The sequence below is a fragment of the Phocoena phocoena genome, chromosome 1 (assembly GCF_963924675.1).
Source record: "Phocoena phocoena chromosome 1, mPhoPho1.1, whole genome shotgun sequence".
Classification (NCBI taxonomy): Eukaryota; Metazoa; Chordata; class Mammalia; order Artiodactyla; family Phocoenidae; genus Phocoena; species Phocoena phocoena.
In genome coordinates, this window is record NC_089219.1 from 100,597,368 (window position 1) to 100,617,229 (window position 19,862).

General features: G+C 37.1%; 2 protein-coding genes across 5 annotated transcripts in view; both read right to left on the minus strand.

The window, feature by feature from the left end:
* RSBN1 (round spermatid basic protein 1) overlaps positions 1-2,835 on the minus strand; it is a 39,539-nt gene extending 36,704 nt beyond the window's left edge. Inside the window, exon 1 of the mRNA XM_065885632.1 lies at positions 1,665-2,835. Within this exon, the coding sequence (XP_065741704.1) occupies positions 1,665-2,370 (706 nt within the window). The 5' untranslated portion in view covers positions 2,371-2,835. The remainder of the gene's footprint in view (positions 1-1,664) is intronic.
* Positions 2,836-4,642: 1,807 nt separating this feature from the next.
* PTPN22 (protein tyrosine phosphatase non-receptor type 22) overlaps positions 4,643-19,862 on the minus strand; it is a 50,000-nt gene continuing 34,780 nt past the window's right edge. For all 4 annotated transcript variants that reach the window (XM_065878006.1, XM_065878019.1, XM_065878011.1 and 1 more), the window contains 6 exons: positions 19,521-19,548; positions 16,271-16,354; positions 15,913-16,028; positions 13,476-13,506; positions 9,322-9,399; positions 4,643-4,707 (listed from right to left, as the gene is read on the minus strand). In XM_065878006.1, the coding sequence (XP_065734078.1) occupies positions 4,643-4,707; positions 9,322-9,399; positions 13,476-13,506; positions 15,913-16,028; positions 16,271-16,354; positions 19,521-19,548 (402 nt within the window). The remainder of the gene's footprint in view (positions 4,708-9,321; positions 9,400-13,475; positions 13,507-15,912; positions 16,029-16,270; positions 16,355-19,520; positions 19,549-19,862) is intronic.

Here is a 19,862-nt window from a genome sequence, read left to right on the forward strand (position 1 = left end):
AAGGCACAGGGAAAAGATAAGCAAAAAAGTGGAAAACATGAATAGCAAACAGAGAAAGCAACATCACGCAGCTGGAGGATGAAGCTTGAACTTGGATTCAGGAGACCTGGGTTCTACTCCCTATTAGATCAATGATTTTTTTTTTTTTTGGTACCTGTTACTAATTAACTGTGACTAGACAAGTCTCTTCACTACTTTAGGCCTCAGTTTTCACTCTTCAACAATACAAATTTGACTTAGATGATCTCTAAGATTCCCTCTAGCTCTGTACAGTTGAAACACACAAAAACACATACACACATGAAATGAGAAGGTGAGAAATGAAGGCACAAATTAAACAGAGCAAGATCATTGCATATTAGTGGTGGAAATTGGCATTCCTGTCAGTTTGGCACAAATTCTACTCCTGAGGATAAGACTTGGATACCACCAAAGGAAGAAAGATTTAGTTCAATTCAATAAAAACTTACTGAGCAATTATTTGCAACAAACTGCACTATCTGGAAGTAGCACCACACACACACACACACACACACACAAATTAATTAGCCCTAGGTTAAGACCAAATATGTGGAAGAAATCCAAGACTCACCAAACTTGAGATTGAAAGACTAGTTCATTAACAGGTAATAACTGCCCCAGCACTAAGAAACATAGAAGTATTTTAAACTCTTGAGGAGACAACTCTAACAAATTATATAAAATCATATACAAAGTACAAACACATGGCATACTCAAAATTCTTATCCCTCCCCCCACCATACCCTTCTTCTAAAGAGAAAGTAAATAAATGCTACAGGTACTTGGGAATATGAAAACAGCAATTTTGGTCAACCTAACTTCTCTAGAACCCACACTCAGATAGTCCTACATTTTCTGGGCTAAATATTCTTGACTTTAGTGAGTTTATTGGAAATAAATAAATTCTCAATCTGTTGCACCGGGCAGAGATGAAAAAGCAACTGGAATTCTTGTCTCTACTATCTCCTACTGAACTTTTCAGAGGCTTGGTTGGTCCTATTTTCTAGGATCAAAGGGGAGAGAAATCCTTCCCCATCCCTTTTCTGAAAATTAAGATTTCATATGAAAATTAAAAATGAGTTTTACTTCCACATAAAAAAAGAACCAAGATAAACTGCGTTTGATACCTCACCTTGAAGAAGCTAAGGCAACCAGTGAGTCGAGCCTAATCTCGGTACAAATTCAAACTCCTTAAAGCCCCAAACCATACTCGTGAATATTGTGGAGCAGAGGAGAGTGAATATTCAAGCTTTCCATCAAAGAAAACAAGGAAAAAAGGGATTTCAGCGACAAGCCTTTACTTTAGACAGGCAGTTTTCAATACCCCACCTACTAATCCCACGCCAAGGACCGCGCGGCGCGGAAACCCTGGCGAATTTGAAAACAAACGTTGGTAAAGGCTCGGGGAGGGGGAACTGGTAAGGGGGTTAGTAACTGACAGCTCGGCCTCGAAGCGAGAAGCTTCAAGTAGGTCAGACGGTGTCAACGGTTTGAAATCCAGGATCCACCCCAGTGGGCTTAGGGGAGTAGAGCAGCAGGAGGTAAGCAGGGAGCTGGAGTCTTTCAGGGCTAAAGGGGCGGGATATCGCAACAGAGAGAGACCTAGATAGAGCCCAAGCTCGGGGCAGTTCGGCTGCTCTCACCTCTCTTGGGGGCCTTGATTAGAGGCACCCCTCCAGTCCTCTCGCCGTTTTCCTGCTTGTCCTTGTGCTTGAGCTCTCCCGGAACGCAGGAGCCGGGGTCACCATCAGAGCCGCGGTGGTGATGGTGCTTGTGCCGCTCCTTGTGGCCCTTATGCTTGGGCCCGGCCGCGCTCACCGTCAGGGGCGAGAAGGTGAAGAGGGCCGAAGTGCCCGGGGCCGGGAGCGGGGCAGCAACAGCGGGCCCGGCGGGTGCCAGCGAAGGTGGCGGCGGAGGAGGCAGGAGCAGAGGCTCAACAGGGCCTGGGACGGCTGGGGCTGCATTCGTAGGCGGCAGCGGCCCGGGATGTTGGCGGCTGCGACGCCGCCGGTGAGGGGGAGCGAGAGGGGGGTCCTGGCTCGGCCGCCCCCGCTTCTCCTGAGACCCCCCACTGCTCGCTCGGCGCTGCCGCTTCACTCCCCGCGGCGAGACCCCAGCGTGGGGTTTCTCCTTCCCCTCTTTGTCCGGCTCCTCCTGCCCCGCCACCGCCCGTACTATGCGGACCGCTCCGACCTGCGCAGCCATTTCACCCACAAACACACATTTAAATGGCCCGACCGCCCCCCCGTCCGCGTACCGCGCAAGCGCCGCCCGCGCACGGCCCGCTGGGCATTGGAGTCTCTCCCCCACTCTCCACTTCTCGGCCATTCTTCGTCCAGAGCTGAACATGGCCGGAAGCAGTACTTACCGGAGCTTCTCCGCAGGGCCCTCCAACCGAGCTCTATTGTAAAGCACTCTGGGCCGCGCAGAGCCTCACGGGAGCGGTAGTTCTCCGTGCCCCCGCCGCGTCGCTGGCTCGGTGAGCAGAGGAGCCGAAAGGGAGCGTGCGCCGAGTCACGCTTCGGGCTGCGACGCAACCGCCGCTGGGCGGAGAGTTGCCGCCAACCGCTTTAACGGCCGAAACAATGTTAATGGCTTTCAGTCTGTCGGCGCGTTCCCATTATCGTCTCCGTGTGCCTCTTCGTCATTTTACACGGAGGAGTTGGTCTCCATAGTTACTTTTCAATTTCCTATTCCTCTCATAACCTTTGTGAGGTACAAGAATACCCGGCCTTTTACCACTGGACAAACGATGAGATGCAGAGGAAAAAGGAACTTGGTAATATGTCAAATGAGGGCGATTTTGCTTTAAAATCGAACGGAGCTGCAAATCAGACATTTCTGAACCTCTTCCTGGCCACTGATTGCCATGGTTACAAGTATAGGCGCGACAAGGCAGGTGCAAGAACTGCCTGGGAGCCTGGTGAGCGCCGCCCACCTCGCCGTCGAGCCACATCCCCTCTAGTGCCTGGAAATGTATAGAGTTCATCCATTATTTTGAATCCTTCCCTACAATTACGGGAAAATTCTAGATGGAAAAACATGTTTTGAAATTTCTTAATAAGATTTTTTTCAAATCGTAAGTATACGATTGCATAAATTTGAGAAGTGTGTCTACCAGAGAACACTCCAGAAATCGTCACTACTCACCAAGGTTTCCGCCAAGAAATTTATTTACAATTTGATCGTCACTTTACATTTTACCGCCTTGATAAAGATATTTGGAAATAATTGATTACAATAAAGTACTCGGATAAAATCTCTGTGGTTTGATGACACTAGTACCTGGAAAAGTACTCAGCTCGATGAACACTATAAAGTTAGTTTAAAAACCAAAAAGTTTATTGAGCACCTCTTGTGTACATTACACTACAATAAACAGGTAATATTTCATCCAGTGTGTGCCTTCATTGGGATTCCTAATGAAAAATATTGAAGAACAAATGCTGCTTAAATATTTCATTTTTTAGAAAGTTATGAACACTTAAGTGAAGTCATTAGGATGTCAGAGGAATCCTTTGTAATAATTACCCACTAGTTACATAAAATTAGATTTGAAAGATCAACTTTAAGATAAGGCAGGTCCATATTCATATAGAAAAAAATTTTTAACTAGTAGTGCCTCTAGTTAGTTGGATATAAATTGTACATGTTTATATAGGACCTTTGAAATGAAAAAAAACGCCACCAAAAGATAGCTACTTTGTTGATTATTCTTCTAGATTTGGTAAATGAATAACATTGGCTAAAGCTTGTCAGGAATGTGCTTGAACATCTTGTTATTTGGTATATCCAAACGAAAAACTCATTACTGTCATTACATATATTTATTATTTTTATTTATTTATTTTTTTGCGGTACGCGGGCCTCTCACTGCTGTGGCATCTCCCGTTGTGGAGCACAGGCTCCGGACGCGCAGGCTCAGCGGCCATGGCTCACGGGCCCAGCCGCTCCGCGGCATGTGGGATCTTCCCAGACTGGGGCACAAACCCTTGTCTCCTGCATCGGCAGGCGGACTCTCAACCACTGCACCACCAGGAAAGCCCTGTCATTACATATATATTGTATTCTCTTTAAATATAACTTCTTTTTCTTACTACTCTTGTTTCCCACAACACTTGGAAAGATGTATCTCCATTTAGGCAAAAATAATTCCCAGGGAATAATCATTGTCACAAGCAATAATTTTGTACTGTAACCACAAGGTAAGATTTTTCAAAACATTTTTTATGGTAACTTCTGACAATATGGACATTTAATTGAGATCCAATTTTTACAAATCTTTTAAAGTTTATATTTATGTAGGAAAGTAAAGTAGTCTAAAAATAACTTCCAAAAATGGAAAATAAGTCCATTGTAAAACTTTCTCATACAGCATTCTCTATACATAGCTTAAATGACAAACTCCTATTTGTGCTTTCCAACCCAGTGTAAATGAGATGAAAATGTAAAACTTATGACATTTATTTGCGTATTGCTTTTAAATGCTATTAACACATTACCGTATCTTCATGGTAGATATTATGAATATACATTATGAATATACAGCACTTATTCTAGCTAGCAGTATTCTAGTAGTTTCATTTGCAGATTTACTTGCAGCTGATTTTCCAAAGTTGTGTTAAATATTCCAAGTTGATGGTGGGTTCCTTGGTCCTTTGGGTTTTGAAAAACGATTTGCAAAACCTGGGAACAAAAATAAAATTGAATGAAAAAAGAAAGATTTCTTATACAGAAATGAACACTTGGATTTTAGAGTGTATTATAATATGTGCAAATACATGGATTTTTTTTCACAGCATCTTTGATCAATTTAGTAATTTTTTTGTAAAAGCATTCTAGTAATTATGTTAGTGCTTAAATGATAACAACAGAACACTAATAACATTTTAAATTTGTAGAACACTTACAAATTTAATAATGGTAATGATTAGATGATTGTAATAGCCTTTAGTAATTCAGCATATAGTATTCTTTTTTCCCAGGTTTATCGAAATATTATTGACATATGTTTGTTTACATGTGACATGTAAGTTTAAGGTGTACAGCATGATGATTTGATACATGTATATATTGTGAAATGATTACCACATTAAGGTTAGTTAACACCTACATCCCCTCACATAATTGTCTACTAGTGTGTGTGGTGATTTTTTAAGATTTTTCTTTTCAATATAAGATTTTACTTTTAACAGCTTTCAAGTATATAATACAGTACTGTTAATTACAGTTGCCATGCTGTACATTAGATCTCCAGAATTTATTCATCTTATAACTGGAAGTTTGTACCCTTTGACCAACATTTCCCCATTTCCCCCACCTCCCAGCCCCTGGCAACCACCATTCTACTCTGTATTTCTATGAGCTAAACTGCTTTAGATTCCACATGTAAGTGAGAACATATAGTATTTGTCTTTCTCTGATTTATTTCACTTAGGGTAGTTCCCCCAGGGTACATCCATGTTGTCACAAAAGACAGGATTTCCTTCTTTTTTGTGAATGAATAATATTCATATATATATATATATATATATATATATATATATACACACACACACAGTCATATACATAATAATTCGGATAGTAATGTATGTATATATAGAGTCAGCCCTCCCTATCCTCAGATTCTGCATCCACAGATTCCACATCTGCGGACTGGACCAACAGTGGATCAAAAATATTCAAAAAAACAATTTACAAAAAGTTCCAAAAAACAAAACTTGAATTTGGCACACATCAGCAACTATTTATATAGCATTTACATTATACTGGGTATTATAAGTAATCTAGAGATGATTTAGAGTAAACAGGAAGATGTAGGTAGGTTATATGCAAATACTAAGACATTTTATGTAAAGGACTTGAGCATCCTTCGATTTTAGTATCCACGGGGGTCCTGGGACCAATCCCCCTTAGGACTGGTACGACTCTACGAGGATTCTTCACCGTGCAGGGGGATGCACCGCTAACCCCATGTGTTGTTCAAGGGTCAACCGTATACATATATCTCTCACATCTTTTCTATCCATTCATCTGTCAGTGGATCCATAGGTTGTTTCCATGAATTGGCTATTGTAAATAATGCTGAAATGAACATGGGGTGCAAATATCTCTTCTGAGATAATTTCATTTCCTTCAGATATATATTTGGAAGTGGGATTGCTGGATCATATGGTAGTTCTATCTTTAATTTTTTGAGGAACTTCCAGACCGTTTTCCATAGCGATTGTACCAATTTACATTTCCACCACAGTACATAAGGCTCCCCTTTCTCCATACCCTCACCAACACTTGTCTCTTGTCTTTTTGGTAATGGCCATTCTAATAGGTATGATGTGATATCTCGTGGGTTTGGTTTGTATTTCCCTTATGATTACTGATGTCAAGCATCCTTTCATATGCTTGTTGACCATTTATATACCTTCTCTGGAAAAATATCTATTCAACTCCTTTGCCCATTTTTTTTTTTTTTTTTTTTTTTTTTGCAGTACACGGGCCTCTCACTGTTGTGGCCTCTTCCGTTGCGGAGCACAGGCTCCGGACGTGCAGGCTCAGCGGCCATGGCTCATGGGCCCAGCCGCTCCACAGCATGTGGGATCTTCCCAGACCGGGGCATGAACCTGTGTCCCCTGCATCGGCAGGTGGACTCTCAACCACTGCGCCACCAGGGAAGCCCCTTTGCCCATTTTTTAAGCTGGTTGTTGGGGTGGGTTGTTTAATAATATCCTTTATCTATGTCTTTTCACCCACCATCCATTTGTCAGAAAAACAAAACTGGGGAATTTAAATTTCAGAAAAATAAGCGCTATTGCTTTAGAAAATTATTGTATTAAATTCAGTTGTACTTCTAATTTGACCCAGAAAGCCCTCAATTTACTCAGAGATTACGTTTGAAAAGATTAGAAAAAATAAATTATTAAACAATCCTGAAAAACTAATAATAAAACTAAGTGGTTAATTATTTTTATTTCTCTCTCTCCTCAAACACTCCCCTCCAGGCCCGCCCCACACACACACAGAGAAGGAAGATGAGGAAATTTTGCATAACCAATGAAGGCTATTTCTGGATGCCTTCAGAATATATGCAGGTTGATGACGTAGGTTCTTAATCACTTTAGCAACATATGACTTTTCTTTGATAGCGCTATATTTTCAAGGTACTCTTACACTTAGCAACTTTAAGGGCTCAAATTGAGCAATGAAAGAATCGAAATACAAAGGGAAAACAGAGAATGGAAAACTCAAAGATGATTAATTTCATCATCTTATAAAATTGTGGGAATTATATACCTTATAGAACTGATGAAAATGATCAGATATTTGTTAAAGCACCCAGCTCAATGCCTGGCACATAGTAACTACTCAAGTACTGCCTAAATCTGAAACACCAAAAACTATGCCAGAACTAGAAGACAAGGAGATTAGGGAAGAGGGAATGAAAAGAAGATAAAAACAAGAAATCCTCTAAAATTTATTAATAGCGGTGGTAAAAAAAAAAAAAAAATTAGGGGGAGGGGGCGCACAGCCTAGTTCCTGCACATTTCACTCCTCTGAGTGGTAAATAAGAAGATAGAAGGAAATATATTCCAGGTTCAATAGTTTCACACAATAGTCACAAAATTATCCATTCAGTCCAGATAGCTTGATAGTAACCAAAGTGGACTGAGAATAGAAGTAAGAACATAACACATAAGTACTAGGTATCTGAAATTTGAGGAATAGCTACACTCAGTGTTTTTCACTGATCAATACTCAATAGTTTAGAACAGTAGTGAGCTACCTTTTTTGCATGTAGGACAATTCAGGAAAAATAAAAATAAAAATGTTTATAAACCACAAAATTTTTTCATTCACATTTAAGTACTTTTTGAATAAAATACCCTTATAATGCCTCTTTTATAAAAGAGAACCAATGAAAAAATTAGGTGCTGCTTTTTAAGTAGATAAAATATTCAACTTTGAGAAGAAACAACATGGAGGCAGCTGTACAATATTTTATCCTCGTATTATATCACAGACTCTTGTAAAGTTAGATGGGCCATGAGTTATTCAAGTGGTGTCTCTGACTGAAAGAAAAGAAGGAAGCAAGGAACATTTGTGTTCTAGGTAAAGTTTGGTGCTTTTTTCATAGGTTATATAATATTCTACATGAACTTTTTAACTAAATGATTTCATAAGAATAACTTTTTTCTAATTATAACATTTTAAACCTTAGAGTTAATGTAATCCAAGTAAAATTTTAAAGCCCAAGAAACAGATCCAGAGAGTCTAGTTGAATACTTTGCCATGGTGAGATAGGAACCATAACCCCAATTGTGGCAGAGATTGCTACCTGTCTACTAAAATTTTTCCTTGCTTCTTCTTCAGGAATAGAATAGTATATGGGAAACTGTCTGCCCAGCATTATTGCATTTCCCAGTGTCTTTTACAGTTTGGATATAGCACATGTATAAGTTCTTTTCAAGGGAATGTGAGCTGGCATAATGTTGCCTCTTCCAGGCCAGTGCCTTAAGACCAGAAACGAAGGCCACACCTCTTCCACATTTTTCTCTCATCTTCTTGCCACCTGCAATCTGAACGTGGCAGCAACAATTCTGATCATTCAGATAAGAACAATACCATAGAGCAACTGTTCTCAGGATGTGGTGCCTGGGACCACTGGAGGTCCCCCAGACCTTTTCAGGGGGTCTGCTTTTTGGTTAATAATAATTTTTAGTAGTAATATCCTACATTATTTGCTATACTCCTTATAAAAATTATAGCATACATAATACTACCTTAAATAGTATCATGAATTTATGTTATATAGAATAATAGAATGCTTAATATGAAATTATTTTAAATTTATAGCTTTACTAAAGAGCAATTGGGCAAACAGTTCCTTTAAACTGTCAGAATTGTGCTTCAGCGCCTAATGTTGCATGAGTTACACAAGATTAGATAGCAGCATCTTCTGTTCTTTTCATCACACTTGTATATTTTTTATAACTTTGCTTAGATATGAACTAGAGTATTATGGCATTTCAGAATTTCTTCATTTGGCTTTCACATTCATTTACTACATGCCAACATGATCATTTGGTACCTAGTTTTATTTTCCATATATGCTAGGCAATTCTGGCCTGTGTAAGATGTAAGAGTTAGCTGAGGTCAAAAATAAAAAGATAAATGGCATGAAAAAGAATATACACATAAGGACTTATACATGCAAACTTAAATCATATTAAAGTTGTATCTCTTATACTGTAAATGAATAATTAAGATAAATATTTTTTTAACTCTGGGAAGTAACACACATACCAAAATTCAAAAAGGAGCTGGAGTTATTTGACTGAACAGAGTCTGCAGGATTGTTTGATGGGGAAGAATTACAGATACCTAGAATCAAAAGAAAAAAATGTAAGGGAAAGAATGGATACAGACTCAGACCACATAATTGTTGAGATTACACATTCCCTCCAAATTAATTAATACTTCCAGATAAACATATCACTATCAAATGTAACAAAATATAGATGTTTACAAATGAGTTGACACTATAATTTTCTCATTTTTTTGTGCATTTTTTTAAAGTTTTCTTTTCTTTGCAAACAGATTGTATAATAAACCCAACACTAGAGAGAATCACCAAAGGATTCAGGAATACAATCCATTTTACTGTGAATCAACTTTTTCTGGGATTTACATTTTTGGCTTTCAACTGCATCTTACTTTGCACTCTGATCACTCTTAAGTACACTTTAAAATAATTTATTCTCCACATTAGCTCAACCGTGGCAAGTCTGTGATATTTCTTCCACCATCCTCTACGCCTGGAATATCTTTTTTCACTATCCAGCCTACTTTTTTCCCATTATGGATGATTCTAGTTAGGCCCAGAATCTCCCCAAAAGCACTGTTATGTTGCTTTGTTTCGCTGTTTTAGCTACCTATAGGCAGACTTAAAAATATATTTCTCTTCCCAGCACCTTAATATATTCACGTATCATTATCCGCCCAATTCTGAAAACAATCCATTGAAAACATGGTCCATATTTTGCACTAGCAGCAAAAAAGGATAATTTCAGGCTTGTATAAACTTTCTAAGAAACAGTACATAATTGGGGAGAAATTACTAAATATTCACCTTTTGTTGTTCTCATCATTTCCAGAATGTAGTGTGAGCACTGCATACATGTTTGTACACACATACCTAATACTAAGATTCTAGAAAGACCTCCCCCTTCCTGGAGCTACTTGAGTATGAATCACTAGAGTAAATCATGAATTTCAATCAGATTCAGTTAAAATATATATTTATTGAATACCTATTATGTGGCAAGCATTGGGCTAGCCACTGATGATAGAGACATGGAAAACAAGTGGGTGAAGGTGAGAAAGTTCAGGAGATAGCAGTCATCTCTATACTACACATAAGCTGAGAGGTATATAACATCCTTCAGAAAGAAAACAATTGTCCCAAAAGGGAATACTGGTTTTTTATAACTGGAGACAAAGATTTTGCATATATGTATAGTGAACTACTATTCTGCATCTAGCTTGTCATAGATACTTTTATGCTGTCTGCTCAGCATTAATTCCTTCTTCTGATAATAGAACTTGAATTTTCCTTTAAGAAACCACCCCTCTCCAATGTTCAATGGCCATACTTCTCGTGGAGCTCATTCAACCTTTAGATGAAGGAGCTGACCTATGACTAGGGCTGTCAGTTGGTACTTTGCCATGGTCACACCAGTTGTTTAGGTCTGACATCATTCCTTAGTGGTCGGCGTCCACATGTAACAATTGTCAAATGTTAGGTATGACACTATCTTCTTAATCCAAGCATTAAATATACTGGCAATAATTGGTTTAGGTTTAGCCAAGACAATCAGGCCCAATCAACACTAGTCATCAGTCAGGCTGTTGCTTGAGCAACCAGGAAAAAGCTCATTTTTTTCATCATAAACCTGAAATCACATGGTAAAAGCCTGCTTATGAGTGAACTAACAGAGCGAAACAAAGTTAGGAGATATGGAATGAGATTTTACATCTTTAATTCCATCATTTGAACTCTTGGTCATAAGATGATAAATTCCCCTTTTCTGCTTAAGCTAAAGTTGGGTTTTCTGTCACTTGCAAATGAAGGATTTCCTAGCAACCAAAATTTCCCACCGAAAGTAGGCATCAGGTGTCATAGCTGACAGCTTCAACTCTTGTCACCAGCAGCCAGAATGATCTTTTCAAAAGACAGATCTTGTAACATCTCTGTCTAAAACTCTTCTGTGACTTCCCATTGGGTCATTAACAAGACCCATAAGGATCTAACTACCTCTCATCTCTACCATCTTTTTTTTTTTTTTTTTTTTGTGGTACGCGGGCCTCTCACTGTTGTGGCCTCTCCCATTGCGGAGCACAGGCTCTGGACACGCAGGCTCAGCAGCCATGGCTCACAGGCCCAGCTGCTCCGCAACATGTGGGATCTTCCTGGACCAGGGCATGAACCCCTGTCCCCTGCATCAGCAGGCGGACTCTCAACCACTGCGCCACCAGGGAAGCCCTATACCATCTTTTGGACACACCTTACTCCTTTCTCCTCTTAATACCCTGCAGCTATGATGGCTTCCTTTGAGTGCCTACAACACACCAAATTCACACTGTTCTCTTCACCATCACATGCCCACTGCCTTGCAGAATGCCTGGCACATAGGAGGCACTCAATACATATTCATTGAATGAATGAATGAATGAAAGAGCCTGACACCAGGCTTAGATGTTAACTTAAAACAACAGGTGAAGAATCCTAATTTCGTTAAAAGTAGGACCAGTAAGGCATCCAGGCTAAAGGGAGAACATATAGAACCCAGGAGGCATGGACCATCTAGAAGGGGAAGAGAACACATGCAAGTAAAGGTAGATAAGTCTAAAGCTTCAGGATCAACTTTGGGGGCCAGATTTTGTTCTTAATTTAAAGACAGAAGACCAGAGGGTGAAGGCAACTGAGAAATAGAAATTAGAAATAAGTCTCAGAGTCTCAGACAGTCATACCATATCTCACATCTATGCCAACCTAAATCTTCCTGAAGTTTCTGTATCTTTGTTTGATATCCCCAAGACAGGGTTGGAGCTAGAGAAAGAAACTTTTTTGGGTTAGTTTTCTGCTTTTTTTTTAGAGAAAGAAAACTGTAGGGACTTCCCTGGTGGAGCAGTGGTTAAGAATCCGCCTGCCAATGCAGGGGATATGGGTTCCATCCCTGGTCCGGGAAGATCCCACATGCTGAGGAGCAACTAAGCCCTTGCGCCACAACTACTGAAGCCCATGCACCTAGAGCCTGTTCTCTGCAACAAGAGAAGCCACCACAATGAGAAGCCTGCGCACGGCAACCAAGAGTAGCCCCCGCTCGCCGCTACTAGAGAAAGCCCATATGCAGCAACAAAGACCCAATGCAGCCAAAAATAAATAAATAATTTTTTAAAAAAAAGAAAACTGGGTGTTTCATAAGCTAAGCTGATCAAATCAATCTTTGGCTAGCTATTCAAGTCACTCATTTCTCTGCTTTTAGCTGTTTTATTTCTTATGTTATATACTATAATTTCTTCTTGCAGTGTTTAAATTCTCTTTTGACTGACTTTAGAGGAAAGAGTATATTTTCCAGTCATGCTTTAGCCCATCATAAGTAAGAAATCAGTTCACTTCAGAGATCAGGTGTGGTGGCAATGAAAGCAGACTAGCACAAGTTTATGGAAAGGGAGATAGAGTGAAAAGAGTAAGATTCAGCTATAAACCTTCTTACTTAGATTATACCTTAAATCAAGTTTTCTCAGTGCTCTTTGTTTCTCCCTACAATACCAGTATAGTACCAAATAGCTGTTTGGTCCTTGATGACTAACGCAATGGATCAAATTTGTAAAAAATATACCACAACGTTTTATATACTTTGTAGTTATAAATAGGATTTCGAAGATAATCAGTTTCCCACAGTTTCAGGATTCTGGGTTTTGTTTTCATTACAATATAGGAAAAACAGTAAGCAACAGACTTTTATTGCTAATAATACTTGGTAAAAATGGAAATGTGTCAATACTTTGCTTATTTTATTAAATCAACACATTTGTTTCACAATATGCTTTGCTATGACTACTTTCAAAGAAAGTACATCTGAAGTTAGACTGCTGGGAATTTTAAATAACACACTTGTATGACAGCATCTTAGCATGGGTAGAAAATGCCAAACATCATACTATTATTCCTGTGTACCAGACAAACTTTCTTTCCCCTTACTCCCTACCTAGTATTAGCATTGTGGAACCTAGCAGAGTACAAGGCCTAGGGGTGATTGTTCTGATACATAGGACTGTAACAAGGTTCTGTTTAGGAATAATATTGTTCATTTTTTCAGAGTGGTTATATAAGGAAAAATTACATAATATTGAAAGTGGTATGTGTATTCCAAAAATAAGTAAAAGAAACTTACTCTTTTTCATGTTTCGCAAAATTTTCAAACTCTACAAAATGAAGAAAAGGAAAAAGTGAGTTTTTTCCCTGTGAAATCCAAAATACTTTAATCAACTAGAAATATAGATTTCAGTCAAAAGGATTAATTTCTTTAAAAATGGATATCAAATGTACAAAATTATTTTTCTATCTTGCCATTTTTTAATTCAGTGCAAAGTCTCCACTTGATCTTATCTTGCTACATTTTCCACCCATATAAGAATCACACTATTTATTTAGAAATAGTGCTATTGTTGTGTCAGGGGGAAAGATGGAGTCCCTACTTGTCTTCTTTACTAGGCGACCATTCCAGGACCCACAATGGCTTCTGAAGATAGCTGTGATACATTGCCGTTCCCATTCAGGCCAAAAAATTTTGCCAGTCATTTTCTGTACTCAGTTTACTGAGGTTCACTTCATACTGTTAACCATGCTACTTTCTTCTCCCTCTTTCAGCAAACCCATGTCTTCTGCCTCCTTTATGGTGAAGTCTCTAACTTAACCTCTTCTAGAAATCTACCCAGATTTCTTCTTTTCTTCACATTTCCTCAGGGTGTATGTTTTCAGTTTGTTCCATAGTATTTTACTTTTTGATAATTTTCACGTTGTTTCTTACATAGGCATTCTAGTAGATCGACTGTACTCTTCTCAAGGACATTTAGATGTCCTTTATGACATTTCTATTTTCCTAATACTTAGAAATGTAATCTTCTATATAATAGGTATTTAATAAATTTTTTGAAAAATTTTATTTAGTTTTTAAATATAGATTATTTATAATTCAAAATATCCTAGTAAAAATGCTCCCATCTTTGATCTCCATCTACCTAGTTTCTGACCCTCCCCCTGCAGGTAACCATTGTTGTTAGTTTTTATGTATCCTTCCAAAGTTACTTATGAATATATAATATAAATATAGATCATATTTTCACCCTTTTAAGCAAAAGTTAATAAAATATATAAAAGAATATTGAGAGAGTCCTCATTCTTTTTTTAGCTGCATAGAATTCCATTGTATGCATACACCATTATTTATGATTTATTTAATCAGTTCCCCTAATGATTAACATTTACGTTCCCAATTGTCTACCCTTATAAATAATGGTATAATGAATAACCTGGTATACATTTCATTTCATGTATGAGCAAGCATATTTGTGGGATAAATTCCTAAATGTGGAATTGTTGGGTCAAAAGATACATGCATTGGTAATTTTGATAGGTATCGCTAAATTGTCCTCCATAGAAGTTATACCACTTACATTACCACCAAGATTGCAAGTGTGTGCTTATTTTCCCATAGCCTGACTTTGGAATTTGCCCTTCTGAAACATGAAACACAGTATGTGACTGTGGTTTTAATTCGTATTTCTTTTATTATGAGTGAGGTTGAACATATCAAATGTTTAAAAGTCAGATCATACACATTTACTTATCTTTGAATTATCAGATCATGTATTTTTGCTCACTTTTAGGGTTATTATTTTCTATGAATTGCTAAAGAAATATATAATATTAAAGAAATATAGTCCTTTGACTATGATGCCAGTTGCAGATATTTTTTTCTCCAATTTGTTCTTTGTCTTTTGATTTTTAACATGATTTTTTTGTTGTTGTTTTACCATGCAGAAATTTTCTGTTTTATTTAGTTAAATTTATAAATCTCCCTTCTTATGGCTTCTGGATTTTGAATCATAGCTATAAAGATCATTTCCACTCCCAGGTTGTAAAGTAATCTTTCCAGGTTTTTTTAGTACTTTGATGGGTTGGTTTTTTGTTTTTTAGCATTTAAATCTTTTATCCAACTAGAATATATCCCGGTATAGCTGTGAGGTATGGATCCTACCTTTTTATCCCTCTAGGTTGTTATCCAGTTGAACCAACAACAGTGATTAAAACATCCATCTTTATTCCCTGACTTGAAAGGTTCCCTTCATCATATACTAAATTCCTATACATTTTTGGATCTATTTCTGAAGTTTTCCTTCTGCTCTGTTGGTATGTGTTTCTTTTCATACACCAATATCATACCATTTTAATTATTGAGGCTTTACGATGTTTTAATATCTGATAAAGCTACCCTTCTTTCATTGCTTTTACTTTTTTTTTTTTTTCGGTTTACTGACTATTCTTGCTCTTTTTTCCCCCCATATGAACTTTGGAATCAATTTGTCTAGTTTCAGGGAAAAAAAGTTGATAGTTTTATTGGGTCTGCTTTAAGTTGTTGGGTTATTTAAATTTTTGATTTCCCGCCATTAATTTTGATCATTGTGAGACCAACAGTGAATATCAGTGAAAATATTTAGTCTAATTTTTCATCTTAATGCTGGTGGCCCGGGGTTGGAGTGGCAGGGGTAGGGACACTTTCAGTAATGGAAAGCCTCTGGCATATTTCCATAAACTCCTATCTTCTTTACCTTACTCCTTGTGAAACATTTTCCAGGAGTCTTCAATATCTGTTTTGAAGATGTTGAATTTTCCATGGTGTTAGGACAGCTAGTAGAATAAGTCTCTATAGGTTGAGTCTGCATACCTAAAAAAAAACGTGTTTTGTTGCATAGCTTCTTAAGCCTTCAGATTGTATACAGGTATATATTCAGTAATTCTTAGCCTGACTTTTTTATGCATTTTTCAATGCATTATGGGATTTTTAAATGTATTATTTTTATGTTATTTAATCATTCTTTGTACCTTTTCCATTTAGATCCTACTTTATTGTTAACCTTTAATGGTCTCATTTTTATAACTTTTTTGAGAGAGAGCACTGCCACTTACAATCTTCATCAGCAACAAGGAAGGACTCTAAGGTTCTTTCTGGCAGTGGAGGTGGCAGGGAAGAAGAATGATCTTGGTGTCTATCTATGAAAAGAGTATACAACAAAGCAAAAAAAAAAAATTCATCAATTAAAAGTCCTAAGTCAAGATCCCTTTTTGAGACAAATATCATATGATATTGCTTATACATGGAATCTAAAAAATGGTACAAATCAACTTATTCACAAAATACAGAATCACAGATGTAGAAAACAAATTTATGGTCACCAAAGGGGAAGTTGGGGGAGGAATAAATTGGGAGACTGGGATTGACATATACACATTACTATATATAGAATAGATAACTAATAAGGACCTACTGTATAGCACAGGGAACTCTACTCAATACTCTATAATGGCCTATATGGGAAAAGAATCTAAAAAAGAGTGGATATATGTATATGTATAACTGATTCACTTTGCTGTATTCCTGGAACTAATACAACATTGTAAATCAACTATACTCCAATAAAAATCATTTTTTAAAATCCCTTTTTGGTTTTGTATAACTTTTCCAATTTTTCAATATTAACCTACAACAGCCAAATAAAAAATTATCTGAACATTGACTGGAGCCTCAAGAACTTTGTTATTCTAGCTCTTTCACCAATGAGCCTATGCTTCATCACAAACTTGTAGCTCACTTACAAAAGTATTCTTCAAAAGAAATTGAACCTGAATTTAGTCAAGCTTCTAATCTTACTACAATTTTACAGAGAATCCTGGAGATAGAGGAACATGTTAAATAAAACCATGAGGATACAAACAGCTAAATCCAGAATATTAGCAATCTTAAGGACAAATGGCCCATTCCCTCAACAAATAAATGGCATGAGAAAACATAAAAAGAAGAATTGTTACAAACTTTAAAAGGCTTAAGAAACATATAAACCAAAGGCAATGTGCAGACTTTGTTTGAATCCAGCTTCACATAAACCAACTGTAAAAAGACATGTTTGAGACAGTTTGAGAAAATTGAACAAAGTCTGGATATTAGATAATATTAAGGAATTATTATTAATTTTATTAGTGTGATTACTGTTATTATGGTAGATTTAAACTGTGTGGTTGAAAATTTCCATGATAAAGAATTTTAAATAATGGAGCTATTTTCCCATAATGTAAGTACTAGAGACACAAATGGTGTTCTATTGCTGTATGCTTCTCATTATACAGCGCTAAGTATAATTATATACTTTATTAATGTCTTTTATTTTTTAAAATTTTTTGGCCACACCGTGTGGCAGGTGCCATCTTAGTTCCCTGACCAGGAATCGAACCCGCACCCCCTGCATTGGAAGCGCAGAGTTGTAACCACTGGACTGCCAGAGAAGTCCCTATTAATGTCTTTTGAAAATGAGTATGTGGTTAAGTGCTAGAGTTTTATCTGTCATTGGTCATTGGGTTTTTCACGTCTTAGGACTTACCTATAAAGAAAGTTCTCTTGTTTATTCCTTATATGCTGGGTAATATGCAAAAATTAAGTGCAATACTTATTTCCATCACCTAATACAATAACTGGCATATAGTAGGCATTTGATAAATATTTGATAACTACTCTGAAGTAGCTTATCGCCTTCCCGTTTGGTTTTAGGAAATATTATGAGACTATAACTTTCAGGTAGCGATATCCTGCCAAATACCTTCCCAAAACACCATTTTCATCTTAATACTCCCCTGACGAAGAACCTACAATGTTTATTACTTACTGAATTAAATTTAAATTCTTCTGCCAAGCTTCGTGTGTGATAAAATACACGTAACAAAATTTGCCGTTAATGACATTTAGTACATTCACAGTGATGTGCAATCATCACCACAATCTAGTTCCAAAATTTTAATTGTCCTGAAAAGAAACTCCACACTCATTTAGCAGTCTCTCCCCATTCCCTCCAGATTAGATTGGCAACCACAAATCTGCTTTCTCTATACATAGATTTGTCTGTTGTGTTTATTTCATCTGCCTAGCTTTTAAGTCCTTTGGAATTTTCCCACATTTTATCTATCCAAATTTATTTTCCATATTTCCCTATAATAGAACCTCTGTTGCAATTAAATTAACCTACTTACCATTTCTCTGTACCCATCATGCTTATTTTTACCTTTGAGTCACTGTTACTCTGATCCCTGCTCCTGGAATTCCCTCTTTTTTCCTCTATCCATATTCTTAAATTTCTTTCACCTACTCAAGCCTTTCCTAACCACTCCAGTGATACCTTTCTTTATTCCAGATTCCTGGTGATGATAATCAGTGCCACATAGATTATCACTGAATGGTTCCAAGTGAGTGTTAATTTTGTCTACCCAATTTGAATACATATATAATCATTAAGCAGCGCCCTTTCTTAAATATTCTGCCTATTCTAACACTGTATAAGGCACACGGAACTTGCTTAGGAAATGTTCATTTAATAATTACCTAATAAAAATTATAATAGGTAACATTTAATGAGAGCTTATTATTTGACAACCACTGTGCTAAAAGCTTTATATGCTTTATCTCACTAGATCCTCACAAAAGTCTTCTTAGAAGGGGAGTTCTATTATCCTCATTTTATAAGTGAGAAAAATCGATAAAGTATATAATGTAACCAAGGTCATAGATTTTGATAACTATTGGTAGGCTGGGGATTTGAATGAAAGTCTACCTGACACCAAAGCTCACGCTTTTTAACCTCTATGTTATACTGCTTATTTACGTATTTGAGCAATATGTTAATATGAATAAATGTGTTAAGGGCAACTACTACCTGTTATAATGTATGTAAAGTACCTATCAGTGTTCAAAGGGTGTTTGCTGTTGATGTTGTTATTCAATGTATAAAACAAGCAAGAAAGTACTAAGAAGCAGTGACAAGTTAAAGACCTAAGTGACTAGAAATAACTTTTTAGAATCACACTGTTAACAATGATAAAACCAGTAAAATGGAACTGCTGCAAAGTTTTAAGAGATTGTATCTAAAATAGTTTGGTTTTTTTTTTTTTTAGGGCTATATATCAAGGAGCAGAATTCTAAAATCCTGTCTTCCTTTTGCCCTTGACAAAACAAAACTACTAGCCTAGGAAAACCAGAAATAAATCAATAAATGGTGGAAGTTATTATGGAAACCAAGCCATCTCCTGAGGTGAATTACTCTAAACTTAATGAGCCATTCTTGCAGTACAAATTCTTAGGGCTAAATGTCATCTAAAGCCAAAGAAAATTTTTTACCTGATTTGGGACTCTGGGGTTTTACAGTCTGAAAAAGAAAGAAAGTCAAAGTGAAAGAAGAACATGTATAGAAATCTATAAACTCAAAGCAATAAATAGCATTTTAAAATTACATTTCATATACTAATAGAGAGAGTTATGAAATGTTGACACTATTTTTCCTAATTTATAAATGTGCTGAACTGTGAAGAAGCATCCACTCCTACAGTGATTTGTATATGTCATGAATATTGGTCCTAAATTGATCCTTTTTATAGTTATTTCCTTCCTACTTGGAACATTTCCCTGAAAATGTAATTCCAGGTAAGGTTGTTGCCACTGAAATTACTTCATGACACTGAA